At 45.0% G+C, this 15584-nt stretch overlaps 1 protein-coding gene across 2 annotated transcripts in view; it reads right to left on the bottom strand.

Moving 5' to 3' along the window:
* Nucleotides 1-382: 382 nt before the first annotated feature.
* The window catches only part of TAL2 (TAL bHLH transcription factor 2), a 29738-nt gene continuing 14536 nt past the window's right edge, over nt 383-15584 (bottom strand). Inside the window, exons 1-2 of one of the 2 annotated variants that reach the window (XM_009188365.3) lie at nt 7909-9173; nt 383-1206 (exon numbers count right to left, since the gene is read on the bottom strand). In XM_009188365.3, coding sequence (XP_009186629.1) covers nt 870-1196 — 327 coding nt within the window. In that variant the 5' untranslated portion in view covers nt 1197-1206; nt 7909-9173 and the 3' untranslated portion in view covers nt 383-869. Of the gene's footprint in view, nt 1207-7908; nt 9174-15584 lie in introns of those variants that run through there. The other variant, XM_021927302.2, reaches the window with a different exon arrangement.

The following is a 15584-nucleotide window of genomic DNA, read 5'->3' as shown; positions in this document are numbered from 1 at the left end:
TTCACCTTTGATCAAATACATCTCATTTTCCAAAACCATCTTTCAATCTGTTCTGAGGGAAGTATATGCTGCTACTCTCATTCATCTGAGATCCATTATGAGAAAACTTTTTTTTTTTTTTTTTTTGAGACTGAGTCTCACTCTGTTGCCCAGGCTGGAGTGCAGTGGTATAATCTTGGCTCACTGCAACCTCCCCCTCCTGGGTTCAAGCGATTCTCGTGCCTCAGCCTCCTAAGTAGCTGGGATTACAGGTTAGCACTACCACACCTGGCTCATTTTTGTATTTTTAGTAGAAATGGGGTTTCACCATGTTGGCCAGGCTGGTCTCGAACTCCTGACCTCAGGTGATCTGCCCATCTCAGCCTCCCAAAGTGCTGGAATTACAGGCGTGAGCCACTGTGCCCAGCCCATCAATCTTAAATTTATTTTGTTCACCCTTGATCAAATCTCATTTTTCAAAACAAACTGTAAAATATGTTCTGAAGGAAGCATATTCTACTTATTCATCTGAGATCCATTATGAGAAAACTTCTTTCTTATAACTGAATACATTGAGTAAACAGTGATTTTCAACCTTTTTTTTTTTTTAAACTTAGAATTTTTTCTTCAAAAGTCTTATTCAGAACCTGGATTTAAAATAGGCAGAGGTAGGCGGCTCTGCCTGACATCTTGGGGGGTGACAGCCCACAAGTGACATTCCTCATGGCTCTTTTCAGCTCCCTGCAGCTGTGCCTGAGCCACCTCCCAGGAAGCTAACATTCATGCTTCACAAGTTATCATCAAGTCAGCTCTGGAACATGCAAAAGTCTGTCCACAGGCAGTGACTTCTGAGCAAGTGCTGCCCTGGGAGATGACAGCCAAGAGCCACACTAAGGAATGTGGTGGCTTGGGCCAGGTGAAGGAACCTGGTAGTTCTCAAGCGGAGTCCTGTCCTCCAGACCTGGCAGGTGGGGTCCTTGAGGGAAGAGCCCCAGAATGTTCCCCTGAGCAGGCACTCCCGTCTGTTGCAGGCTTTGCTCCCCCAAGACCTTGACCAAGAAGTTGATATACCTCATTGCTAGGCGAAGCGTTTCATTTTTGCTCAGCTTTTTGTCTGGAGGGTGAGTGGGGATGAGCTTCCTCAGCTTGGCAAAGGCGCTGTTGACATTCTGCTGCCTCCACCGCTCCCTGGTATTTGTGAAGATCTTCCTGGTCATGTCTGAGTTCCTGAGATGGAAAGAGAAAGGGCCCTCAGGGCCAGTATCTTATAAGAGACCTGATTGTTATCACATGTCCTGCCAAGAACCTGAGATGTTAGATTTTCTTGACTCAGAGCTTAGGTGATTCATTTCCTCATTTTCAGGTTTTTTGACAAGAGAAAAAAATGTAGTAGATGACAGGGGAAGGTGAGAACACCACCCTTCAGCTTTTTCTCCCTGGCTGTTTTGAAGCCTCCAGTTGAAAGATTGCTTTGTCCCAATATTCCTATTTCTTCCTTCATAACCAACTCTTCCTGATTGTTCAGAATCAGGTACAATATCGATTGAGTTTATGTGTGAATACAATATATGTTTGGCCAATAGAAAGTTTGTTTTCTTTTTGTTTGTTTGTTTTTTTGAGATGGAATCTCACTCTGTCACCCAGGCTGGAGTGCAGTGGCACGATCTCAGCTCACTGCAACCTCCAGCTCCCGGGTTTGAGCAATTCTCCTGCCTCAGCCTCCAGAGTAGCTGGGACTATAGGCACCTGCCACCATGCCTGGCTAGTTTTTATATTTTTAGTAGAGACGGGGTTTCACCATGTTGGCCAGGCTGGTCTTAAACTCCTGATCTCAGGTGATCCACCTGCCTCAGCCTCCCAAAGTGCTGGGATTGCAAGCGTGAGTCACCACGCCGGGCCACCAACAGAGAGTTGAGTATGAACCAACAGTGTGTTCTCAGAATGAAGTAAAAAAAGAAAATGATTCTAGGTTTCATAATTTGGAATAGAGAAGACAATACAGCTCTCATATTAGCTGGCGGACCTCATTGGGAGGATTCAGCCCCTCTCTGTAAGAACTAAAATATCCAGACTGGACTATATTTAGAGGAGCAGGAACAGAGTGATGAAGGGTCTTGAAACCCTGTTGTATGAAGAACAGAAGTGGGGGTGTTTAGTCTCACAAAAATGAAAAGACAAGGGGCAGGTGGGAGTGGTTATTTAGCGTGTATTCTGTAGAAGATACTTGGGCCTCTTTGGGGCTGCATTGGATGACCTTTCCAAGTCTAGGAGAGTGGTTTATCATCATATACTGCCAAGCATTATGCAGCCATTTTTCACTCCTAGAGGCACGGGCCCCTTTTTTCAGGTGGCTTGGATTAACATGTGCTAATAGGAACACTTGGGAGGCACTGGCAAACAAGCCAAGGTGCAGCCCCAGGCAGTCTGATGTTCTTGGCTTACTGCTATTGGTCTGCTGCCTGCTCCACGCTCAGCTCCCCTGGGCACTGGGCCCTTTCTGGTTCCTCCAAAGACTCATGAATATTCCCAACTCTACCCTTTTGCACGGTGTCATTTTCTGTTCCTTGAATTTCCTCCCCACTCTCTACTTACCTGTTTCTTTAAAGAGCAGGCCAGATCTTCTCCTACCACCAAGCCCTGACTCTACAGGAGTCTTCACATAACTCAGCCATCGGTGGAACCATGTGCATGGTGGTCAAGAGCACAGGCTCGCTCCAAGGCCAGAACCCTGGTTTGGCTGTTGGTTCTACTCCCCCTAGCTGTGTGACCTTGAGCAATCTACTTAACCTCTCTGTGTTTCAAATGCCTCATAAGTAAAGAGCAGTTCAGGAGTACTGCATCATTGGGAGGACACATAAAATGATACACATAAAGTACCTTAGCTCAGTGTCTGGTGCATAGTAAAGGCTCAATAAATATTTAATGATTGGCGGGGCTCAGTAGCTCACACCAGAAATCCCAGAGCATTGGCAGGCCAAGGGGGCCAGATCACCTGAGGTCAGGAGTTCAAGACCAGCCTGGCCAACACGGTGAAATTCCATTTCTACTAAAAATACAAAAAATTAGCAGGGCGTGGTGGCGCATGCCTGTAGTCAGGGCCAATTAGGAGATTGAGACAGAAGAATCGCTTGAACCCAGGAGGTGGAGGTTGCAATGAGTCGAGATCGCACCATTGCACTCCAGCCTGGGCAACAGAGCGAGACTGTCTCAAAAAAAAAAAAAAAAAAAAATTAATGATTGCAATTATTATCTCTACAAATAAAACAGAGAAAAGTAAATGTTGTAATTTATCATTTTCTTCCTAATGAAGACGTTGTCATGCATTAGAGAAGGTCTGAGCTTTGTTTATGTGCTCTTTTGATTCACTTTACAGGAATATATGGCGGAGTGTGTGTGTGTGTGTGTGTGTAGACCAAAAACCTGGAAGGATTCAGGCCAAACTGTCAACAGTGGTTCCTTGGGGGAAGGACAGTAGATTGGGAGAAGAGAAAAAAGAGAGACTTGTGGTGTTTTAGTCTTTTTTTGTATTGTTTATATATATATATATATATATATATATATATATTTTTTTTTTTTTTTTTTTTGAGACGGAGTTTCACTCTGTCGCCAAGTTGGAGTGCAGTGGTGCAATCTCGGCTCACTTCTTGGGAGGCACAACTTCTGCCTCCCAGGTTCAAGCGATTTTCCTGCCTCAGCCTCCCTAGTAGCTGGAACTACAGGCGCACGCCACTAGGTCCAGCTAATTTTTTGTAATTTTAGTAGAAAAGGGGTTTCACCACTCTGGCCAGGACAGTTTCGATCTCCTGACCTCATGATCTGCCCGCCTCGGTCTCCCAAAGTGCTGGGATTATTCTCAGCACGGCACTGGACTCTCTAACCCAGACACAAGCAGGAAAGGCAACAAGAAAGGAACTGGAATGGGGAAACATTCGGGGGGCCTGGAGATGCTCACTGGCGTGAGCCACTGTGCCCAGCTGTTTTATATTTTTATAATAAATTATTCATGTATTATTTGCTTCATAACAGAAGAAATGTTTTAAATGCTTATGGGCTTTAGAGCAGAAACATCCAGCTTTGAATCTCTGCTCTCGATGTCCTAGTTATCGTTTAACTTCTCGAAGCCTCGGTTTTCTTCTCTGGAAAACGGAGGGAGATACAGCCATCAGCAGGACTTTTGTGAGGATTACACGAAATGCATTATAAAGTGTCTGGCACATAGATGCTAAATAAATGTAGCAATTTCCTCCCTATACACATGGAAAGCATCATTGTTGCAAAGAAAAGCATTTTTCTTTCTTTTTGTTCCTTTTTAAAAAAACCATTTTTGGTAGAGAGAGGGTCTCACTATGTTGCCCAGGCTGGCCTGGAACTCCTGGGCTCAAGCAATCCTCCTGCCTCAGCCTCCCAAATTGCTGGGATTATGGGTGAACCACTGCGCCAATGGCATTTTTCAATCACCTCTATGCCCCTTGGACATTTCCCCATCCCAGTTCCTTTCTTGTTGCCTTTCCTGCTTGAGTCTGGGCTGGAGAGTCCAGTGCTGTGCTGCAAATTCATGGTGAACTGGAAGCACAGCAGCACAAGGTCACCGCATGGCTTCCAGCTCCCCACACTGTCTGCTTGCACCCACATCCTCTCTCCCTGAAGACATTCCTAGTTGGACCCACGGACCAATTACAATACTATGCACTCCAAGCTTTGGGACCAGCATTTGCCGATACCTGAGCCAGGTATTGTGCTTGCTGCCGAGTGCTGAGGAGCTGGCTGATTGTATTAACGTGTGAGGGAAGCACTGCGACTGCAGGAGAAGAGAAGCAGCAGCTAGCCAGGCATTCTAGCGGGCTCCCAGACAGGCCAGGTAGCCTTCCAAAACTGAAAGGGGTGGGCCAGGTGATCCCCAGGACCTCATTCTACTCAGAAATGCTACAATGCCCCGCCCATTTCCTTTTTTTTTTTTTTTTTTGACAGAGTTTTGCTCCTGTTGCCCAGGCTGGAGTGCAGTGGCCAATCTTGTTGCTCCCTGCAACCTCTACCTCCCGTGGCGCAGTCTCGGCTCACTGCAACCTCGTCTCACGGGTTCAAGTGATTCTCCTGCCTCAGCCTACCAAGTAGCTGGGATTGCAGGTGCCCGCCACTACACCCAGCTACTTTTTGTATTTTTAGTAGAGATGAGTTTTCACCACGTTGGCCAGGCTGGTCTCAAACTCCTAACCTCAGGTGATCCACCTGCGTTGGCCTCCCAAAGTGTTGGGATTACAGGCGTGAGCCACCATGTCTGGCCCCATTGCCTTTTATCTAACCTAAGTCATTTCTTAATAATCTGACCTTTGGTTCTACAATGAAAACCTGAGTGTTGTCAGAACTATACCCAACTATATCTAAAATATAAAAGTTTGAACCTGAATCAAGGGGATTTTAAGGTAGAAAACTATCTAGTTTTGTTCACACTGACGCTGGCCAGGATTGTGGCAGCAAAGTTACATTCATGCTTCTCTTATCAAAAGAGGGTTTAGCTCATTCACTAAGTCAACCATAGTCCCATGGGGGGTCTTTTTCAAGCTGGGAGGAAAAAAGATTAGGCAGGATAAACTAACTGTGGTGTTCTTTTCTAAGAGGGCTCTATCCTATTGTACTAGAAACAGACAGAAAAACAAACAAACAAACAAACAAAAAAGACAGAGAAAACTGGCTTCTAAAATGTAGTCTCCATCCTAGGAGGTGCTTAATCATTCCTTGTTGATTTATCCTCAAGTGTGTTCGTCTCCTTCTCCAAAGGGGAAACAGAAATCAGTGGTTTAACAAGCTGGAAAAGCTCAAAGTAGAGGTCATTGGAAAATTACTGAAGTACTTATTAAATCAAAGGAAAACTGCATTTAGTGTTTTTCCAGTCACAAGGACTGATTGCTGCTAATCGTGATCTCAGAGTAATGTAAGAGCTAAAAAAAAAAAAAAAAAAAAAAAATAGACTAGATGCCACAGAATCGGAGAACATTTGATAGATGCCAAAACAGAGGTGAAGCATTTAGGCCACACAGGGAATCAGTGGTATAGCCTGTGTCCCAGGCCTGGATATTGATGCATTTACGTCACCATTGAGGACTCCTGCCGGGTCAGGGTTCATAACCTTTTTTGTACCATGGACCCTTCTAGGAGTCTGGGGAAGCCTAGGGACAGATTCATTTTCAGAACAATGATTTTTAAATACATAAAGTAAAAAGGCTTTGGTTCTCATCTCAGAATAATTATTTTAAGTCCATAAATTAAAACACATAGACACAGAAAATAACCAATTATATTTAGTAGTTATTAAAATAAAATACAATATAGCAATACATGTGCTTCATATTTAACACATTAAATAACTAGACTTATTACGATAATCTCTAAAAAGTGATACGTAAATGATGTTTTCAAAAGATCTGCAACATCTGTGACATGAAATGCACGCATCTATGATTTCTATTGGTGACAAATTCACCACCACAGCTAATACTACTACAGTTTATTACCCACATTCATAAATAAAGGAAATGCTATGTTTAGATGAAAGGTTAGTGGAAGTAAAGATGTAATTTTTCTCCATCCAAATTCATAGCACCCCTGCATTCTATCTCTATATCCCTGGGTGGATGGGGGTTGGGTACCCCAGGTTAAGAATGCCTGGGTTGGAGGAAAGTCAGGTAGAAACACCAGGAACATAGACACGCATAAATCCTCTGTTTATATTGTCGCTACTGAAGGTAACACATTAGCAAAGAAAAGAAGGACACACTCCCCCAAGGTGACCAATGCCCCTAACCGGAGCTGCTACTTTTTGTGCCAGGGGTTCCTGGACACGAAGCCCGGGTTCACCAGAAAGGGTGCAGCACAGGTTCCCGGCTAACACTGGGGGGCCTGTCCCAGGCATTCACACACATGCAGCTCTTTCTTCATTCAGCTTTAAATTTATCTTCCTGGCATTTGGTCCAGTGCATTTGTCTCTTCTTTCACCTTTCTCTTGAAAGTAAGTGAAAATATTTGCCATGAAGGGTGGTTTATATAGTTAGATTGGGGAATAGTGCTTAACCTCCAATATGAGGCACAGCTCTGCCTTTTGAAGTTAGTATAGAAGTAATACAAGCTCATTTAAGAAAAGAAAATCAAGCATACACATGTGCCTGAAGTAAAGCATAAAAGGCTCCCTACCTGTTTAGCTACTCGGTCTCACTCCCCAGCCCCAGCCAGTTTGGTGTGTGTATCACACATACACACACACACCCTTTAAAATCACCATATATATTACGCAAGTCACTTTTCTCACACAACTCTGCATGTTGATATATTAAATCAGCAGCACACAGTATGAATTCTGCTCTTCAGCGCCGTTCACGGTAGCCTCACGCTGGGGGAAGCCACCTGTTCTAAGATGCACCTAATCCCTGCACCGTGCAGCCTGGACGCACATCGAATACCTGCCCAACCTTCTTCCCTTGCCCGCTTCGCTTCCAGGCCTTTCCGTTTTTCTTATTATAACGTTTGCTCCCCCTTGCAAACCATTGCCTTGCCTAATGACTAAGTATTTAGGGAGTCTAGGAAAGCATCTCGTGGCTGAAGTTTCGAATCTGCCAGGTGTCCGGGAGTCGCTCAGGGATGCGCGAGCTCCTTGAAGGGCTCTGGGAGACGCGCTGTCGGGCGCGGTATAAGTGGGTACGCGGCATCACGCATAAAAGCGACGCGGCCCCGCCAACACGCTAGAGAGTCGGCCTAGTACCGGAGCCACCGCCCCTGCCCCGCGGAAGGTCCCCGGGTCTTCTCATCGAATTGGCTTGGTGGCTGCTACCAAGTCTCGGCCGCACTCCTGCTCTCCCGGGTGAGTGTGGCTCAGCGAGAGACCCGCAGGCCCACGAGCCCGGCCCTGGTGGCGCCCACGTACCCCCGGAGTCCACGCACCTCCTCGCAAAGAGCCCGCGCCGTCGCCGTCGCCCTCGCCGGCCGTGTGCGCCCTCGCCTGGACGCCGCGCCGCCGCCGCCTTTATAGGACACCGCCCTTTGTCTCGCGGGGCCCGGGGGCCCTTTCCCGACAGGGACTCCCACCGGTTCCTCCCCACTCCCCGCGCCCGGGCTTCCCGAGACCAGCCCTCCCTTGTGCCCTGGAAAGGGAGCAAGGGAGGAAGGAGAGCCCTGCCTTGTGTGAGGCTTGGGGGCGGTAAGGGGGTCCTGCTACCCACCTGGGCTGGGGGAGCCGCTTACTAACCTCCTTCTCCAACACATTCAACCCTGGGAAAGTCCGTATCCGTTGTTAATTCATCAGATGCTTATTAAGCGCCAGTGAGCCTCTAACTGGAGTTCAGGAACCGCTTGCTTCAGAATCACAGGTGGGGAAGGAGGATCCCAACACCCACAACCCAAACCCATGAAACCAGGATTTTTCGGAGGTGGGGGTGGGGTCTGAAATCTGCATTTTTAAAACCTAAGTATTTCAGGAGATTAAGATGCACTGCAGAATTTAACAGTCACTGTACTGGGTAGGTTCCCGAATTTATCCATTTCAGTTTGCACAGTGCCCAGCACTAATATTGATTATTTCATTGAGGGAGGGGACTTCTAATTGGTCTTCCTGCTTCTGGACTTGCCTCCTTCTGTCTATTCTCCAACATCATCCAGAATGATGCTATGAAAACACAAGTCAGATTCTGGTCACTTCTCTGCTCAAAATCCCGCAGTGGCTCTCCATTTCACTGACTTATGCTGAAGCCTTTATAATGAGCCCAGGGATATCTTTTATCCCTCTGAGCTGTCTGTCTCTTCTCTCCCTGGGGCTCACTCAGCTCTAGCCACTTTGGTCTCTTTGTTGTTTCAGGAACTCACCTCAGAGTCTTTTCACTTTTCACTGTTTCCTCTGCCTTAAACACTCTTCCCCCAAGTTATCCACGATTCCCTCCCTAAGCTCCTTTCATTCATTCAACACATTATTACCGAGAGCTTACGATGAGCCAGGCCCTGTTCTAATTCCTGGGGACACAACTTCAAACAAAACAGATAAAAGTCCTTGCCCTCAAGGAGCTGACATTCTTTAGGTCTTTACTCAAATGGCACCTTCTCAGTGAAGTCTCTGACCACAATATCTAAAATTGCACCGTCTGTCTGGCGTGGTGGTGAGCCTGTAATCCCACCTACTCCAGAGGCTGAGGCAAGAGGATCACTTGAGGCCAGGAGTCTGAGGCTGTAGTGCACTATGATCGCACCTGTGAGTAGCCACAACACTCCAGCCTGGCCAACATAGTGAGACCTTATCTCTTTAAAATAAATAAATAAATAAAATTGTTCCTTCACACACACACACACACACACACACACACACACACACAGTCTTCATCCTTCTGTTTTATTCTTCTTAACACTTATCCCCACTTAGTAATATTTACTTATTTATCTTCTCTGCCTTTCCCCACCCCATCTACTCCCAGTGAATAGGTGTTCATCAAATGTTAATTAATGAATGAATAAGTAATGAATTCCCAGGTATCACTCTCTCTGAAAGATCTGGTATAGGACCTGGCACAATAAATTCACAAATGAATTGCAGCTTAGTGGATAAGAGCAAAGGGCTCTGGAGTTACATTACCCGGGTGGAAATTCCTTGTCTATTCACTTTTGTGATCCTAGGCAAATTATAGAATTTATGCTTGCCTTAGTCCTTATCTGTAAAATGGGGACAATGACAGAATTGTGAGGACTAAATGAGGAAAAGGTAGGTAAAGCATTTAGCAGTATGCCTAGCACACAGTTGGTATATTGTAAATTTTATTGTGGTCCACTGTATTATTGTTAACAACTATTGGCTCCCTTCCCTGGGAGAGGATAATATAGCCCCACTCACTGCCATGTGATTGGCAGCACCTCCCTGTAAGTGGAGGAACTATACTTCCCTGCCCCATTGCCAGGCTTGACCATACAACTTGCATCAGCCAATAGAATGTGAGCAGCCCTAACGTTGATCTTGATGGAGCAGAAGCTTTACAAGGGATTGCTGGACCGGGCGCTGTGGCTCACGCCTGTAATCCCAGCACTTTGGGAGGCCAAGGCGGACAGATCACTTGAGATCAGGAGTTTGAGACCAGCCTGGTCAACATGGTGAAACCTTATCTCTACTGAAAAAAGTGAAAAATTAGCCGGGCATGGTGGCGCATGACTGTAATCCCAGCTACTCAGGAGGCTGAGGCAGGAGAATCGCTTGAACTTGGGAAGCAGGGGTTGCAGTGAGCCGAGATCGTGCCACTGCATTCCAGCCTGGGGATAGAGCAAGGCTCGTTGGGATTGCTGGATGGGCTCAGCTATGAGACAGTTGGTTTGGGGTTGCTCATGCAGACTGGACACCATGGAGCAAACCCGCAACCAACCATATAACATGAGTGAGAAATAAATCTTTATTGTTGTAAGTCACTGAGACTTTGGGGTTGTCACACCACCACCCATCTTACCCACCTCCAAAAGAAACAATACAGTTTCATTATAAATTAAAACGGTGTTGCATAAATTGCTAGGTTATGGTGGTAGGCGGGGAGTGGGGTAGGATGGGGAGGTGGGCATGAAGGTGAGGAAAGTTCTGTATCTATTTTCAAGGCACTAACAGCTATTGGAAGGGAGAAGACATGACAACATGACTAATATAAGACAGACAGTCCTGAATGCGAGAGTGTGAAATTAGAGTTAGGGATGGAGAGGTAGAAGATTCTAGCTGGGGGATCAGAGGTTACTCATGGGTTAGATGGCATTTAAACTAGGCCTTGAAGCAAGGATGGCTCTGACATTTATGGGGGCCATGATAAGGGTACAAATGGAGACTCCATCCCCATCCCCATTCTTTTCCCACCCGCTAGCTCTGTCCTTTTCTGTGAAGGGTCTTGTGAATATGATGTGAACTCCCAGCCCACATGGGCCTAGGGAATAGCCTTATCCAGGCCCTGGAAATGGGCTCATGGTCATTTGAACAGAAATTCAGGGGTCCCAGATTCCCAGAATATGTTCTAGAAGGTGGGGCATGGGGGTTGGGTGAGCACTGGAGGAGGGCCAGAGCAGGGCCATCTAAAAGTACACTGTCCAGGGCAGGAGCTCTGACTGCTGGGTGCCCGGTGGAAGGGTGGTGAAGACTGGGTAGGAATTATAATACAAGTGTAGGGGTGGAGAAGAGGGCAGCCCAGACAAATACAACTGTGTGCTTTGAACATGGGAATAGTATGTTTAGTTACAGGTCGCAAGACTCATTCTGGTGGCAGTATAGAGGAGGTATTGGAGGGTGGATTGGGGAAAATTAGTTGGTAAAAAGGGATCTTTAGAAACATAACCTAAGGCCAGGTGCGGTGGTTCACGCTTGTAATCTCAGCATTTTGGGAGGCCGAGGCAGGTGGATCATCTCAGGTCAGGGGTTTGAGAACAACCTGACCAACATGGTGAAACCTCATGTCTACTAAAAATACAAAAAATAGCCAGGTGTGGTGGCGCACACCTGTAATCCCAGCTACTCGGGACGTTGAGACATGAGAATCACTTTGCTTGAGGCAGAGGTTGCAGTGAGCCGAGATCACGCCACTGCACTCCAACCTGCACAACAGAGACTCCATCTCGAAAAACAAACAAACAACAACTACAAAAACTAATATTTGCAATAAGCTTCCCTGATTTGCTTCTCTTTCTGCTCCTCTGTTCTCCCTATATGGCAGTTCTAATACAGCAAATGTTACATTTTGAAGCAATAACCTGTATTAATCTTCACCTTAGCCAAAAACTGTAAGGTGATAATATTTTCTTCAATGGCATATTTTACAGCTGAGAAAAAGAATCGTGGTAACAGGATAGCAAGATTGGAAATGGATGATGCTAAACGAAACAATAAGCTGTCAAATAGGATCTGTGTGCAAGTGGACAAGGACTCAGAGAAAGGACAAGGGCTACAGAGAAAGGAGCACGACTGTGTTGACATCCTAGGACCAGGGTTGATGGTTTTTTCCTTTTCAAAACGTTCTTAAATGTTATTGTTGGTTTTATGCTTTTAGAAGCAGGGGAAACAATCTTTGCTGCATCACTCCACTAGCAATGATCCTTCAGAATGATGGGTCCTCTCCCATGCCAGTCTCCCAATGTAGAGAATTTCGGGGCTAGGACCTGCAGGGGAAGGGGTTGAAGTAGGAATTTACATAAGCCGATTATTGGGGGATTAGGTTTGGGCAGCTAAACGCCTCTGTGTGCTTGAGCTAAAACCCTTACTATTCATGGCTCTCACCGCCCCCTGGAGAGACTGCACCTGCGAGCTCCTGGGGAGGAAACAGAGGGCTGGGGAGGGAAGGGCAAGTCACTAGGAGAGCTTGGACACTGTCAGGCTTTCTGGTTCTCCTGGTTTAATTGATCTGTCTGGATTAGCCTGTGATGACTGGCCTTCTAGTCCTGTATGCAGGGCTTGTCAGTTTCAGGAAAGACCAAACCTGGGATTTCTGTTTTATATTTTATTCATAAAAGTAGAGACAGGATCTCGCCATCTTGCCCAAGCTGATCTTGAACTCTTGGGGTCAAACAGTCCTCCAGACTTGGCTTCCCAAAGCATTGGGATTATAGGAGTCAGCCACCGCCATGGTCCAAACCTAGGACTTTTGGAAGGGATTTCTGCCAGGCCGAGTGGGTGCAGGCCAAGATTGTTTTGGCTGGAGGTCAAGCATCAGCCTTAGCCACTCATAAAACTCTCTTCTTCCCTCCTCCATCCTTGGCCCCTTTACCAATCTCCAATTCTACGTATTGAGGCCCTATTCATCCATCCATCTCTCCGTTTATCCAGTCATTTATTCATCCCTTCTTCCATCCACCTATTGTACATGCATCCATTAATTTATGAAACATGAATTAGCTGGTTCTTGATATTTAATTTACTAGTAAATCCTTCTAGGTAGGTTTTGTTCCTTCACATGTTCTCTCTCTCCTTAATTTTGGTACTTTGACATATAAATTTGGACCTTTTCAGATTCGTTAGTAGAGTGTTATATACAGTTATTCAGTTACTTTTTAAAATCTATGTATTTGTTTTATCCCCTTTCTCATGCCTCATGTTATGTGTTCATGATTTCTCTCTCTCTTCTTGATCAGTGTTGCAAAAGTCTGTTCATTTTATTGCTCTTAAAAAAACTAGCTCTGGGATTTGCTTTTTCAAATACACTTTCTGCTATATCTTCATTAAATCTGTTCTTTTTGTTTACATTTATTTTATTTCCTCTCCACTCTACCACTCTTGGATTGAATGCTTATTTATTTTTACTCTTTCTTGTTTAGTAAGCAAAGCACTCCAGGTTGTGAACTTTCTTCTGATAGACCTTTGGGGATATCCCGTTTCCATTTGTAGTATCATTGTCATTGGTTTCTAATGTCAGTTGCTTATTTTTCTTTTAGAAAGTGTTTTTAAATTTTCTTGTTGTTGTATTTTTTTGGCAACCATTTGCTATTAGTTTCTAATTTTATTGCAGTATAGTGAAATATATGCCCTACATGTTTTTTGCTTTGGGATATTTATTGAGAATTTTCTCTTTGATAAAACATATATTCAACTTTTATAAATGTTTCACAGGTGCTAGAAAAGGAGGTATATTCTCTGTTTGAATGGTAAAATGTCTTTTTACACATCCATTAAATAAATCTATATTCTTGGAAGTTTTGGTCTATTTGATCTATTCAAGAGAGCACTGTGTGAAAATCTCCCTTTACTATTTTGTGTCTGTTCTTTTTGTTTTCTGGGAGTGTTTGCTTCAGATCTTTACATCTTTTGATGCATTGCTTTTGAAGCATAAAGACTCATAACATTTTTTTATTGACTTAGAGGATTGTAGCCTATATCAATATAAAATGTCTTGCTTTTTGCCATGAATTTCATTTTATTATATTCATATTACAACCCCTGCTTTTAAATTTGCATTTGCCAAATTAAACTGTGCCCATTCTTTATACTTAATTTGTGGGTGCGTGGGAGTGACTCTTGGTCATAAGAAGCTCTTTTTGATAAATTTCAATATTTTAACTCTCTCTTTTTTTTCTTTAAAGGAGACCCCACCTGCATGTTGAATTCTTCAAAACCAATCTCATTCTAGTTTACTTGCTACATTATAAACTTCATGAGGACAAAGACTTAGTTTCCGTAATCACTGGACCCCAGGAATTGTGCTCACTGCACATAAAAGCTGCTTGATCAGATATTTGTTGAATGAATGCAAGAAAGCTCTTATTTCTTCAGACAGCTGCCTCCAGTCTGCCCTGCTTTCTGTCAGCAGATACATAGCTTGCTTCTGTGAGGTAAATGTTTCCAAGGCCATAGACGGGGTCTCGCTCTGTCACCCAGGCTGGAGGGCAGTGGTGCAATCTCAGCTCACTGCAAGCTCCGCCTCCCAGGTTCACACCATTCTCCTGCCTCAGCCTCCCGAGTAGCTGGGACGAGAGGCGCCCGCCATCACGCCCGGCTAATTTTTTGTATTTTTAGTAGAGACGGGGTTTCACCGTGTTAGTCAGGATGGTCTCGATCTCCTGACCTCATGATTTGCCCGCCTCGGCCTCCCAAAGTGCTGGGATTAGAGGTGTGAGCCACCGCGCCTGACCTGGTCGTTTTTCAGGAAGGAGAGAATATTCTGTCTGCTACATGGAGAGGGGCAAGAGAAGAGGTGGGGTTGGGGGACTAGTTAGGATGCCATGAAAGCAATGCAGGCAAGAGGAGATGATGGCTTGACTTGAGGAGGGGGTTGACATTAAGCATCAACTCTGGCCCAGGAACTTAATCCTCTGCCCCAATTATTCAACCTTAAGTGCTAGGTGTCACGCTAGGCATTTCACCCAGGTTTTCTTACTCAATATGAAAAATTATAAATATTAATTAAAAAGTTACAGAACAAGTTATCCTAAACAAAAAAATTATTTCTCCCAAAGAAGTCAAATACTAAAACACATACTTAAAGAAACAAGCATATGGCTGACTCAGTTTTACTAGTGGTTTTTAGACAGACATCTTTCCAGAGGCTGCAGAAGCTGCAAATTCTCATGGATGTTCATACTACTCCATTCACAGGGCCCACAGAGCAACTGTGAACAGCTCACATCCTCCCAGGCTCTTCCTGCCTCCCTCATTCCAACCTCCTTCAAATAAGAAAATTATCAAGCAAGTAGCAGCAGGTGAAAGCAGGTGACACAGGAAACCAGGGGACCCGGAAGGGAGAAATGCACCCATGTGGCCCACATCTGCCTGAGCAGTGGGCAATGCACCAGCGGGGTGAGATCTTTAGGAGAGATGCTAGACACTGTGGCCCAGAGTCTCTGATACACACTGGTTTTGTGGCCCTGGACAGGTAGTGGTATCCTGCTGAGCCTGTTTCCTAAAACATGGGAATAATAAATACTCATTGATTGGCTGTGAATTGAGATAAGATATTGAAAAATGCCAAATAGCAGGCGGTTTAGTGTGGTAGCTAAGAGAAGACCTTTGACTTGACTTTGGAGGCAGACTGGCTGGCGTTTGTATCCTTGCTTTGATGCTATTATAGTTGTCATCCTGAGCAAGTTACTTAACTTATCCCAGACTCAATTTTCTCAGCTATAACTTAGAAATA

Source organism: Papio anubis, chromosome 13 (genome assembly GCF_008728515.1).
Source record: "Papio anubis isolate 15944 chromosome 13, Panubis1.0, whole genome shotgun sequence".
In the NCBI taxonomy this organism is placed as follows: Eukaryota; Metazoa; Chordata; class Mammalia; order Primates; family Cercopithecidae; genus Papio; species Papio anubis.
The sequence above is the reverse complement of the archived record's forward strand: the minus strand, read 5'-3'. Positions and strand labels throughout refer to the sequence as shown.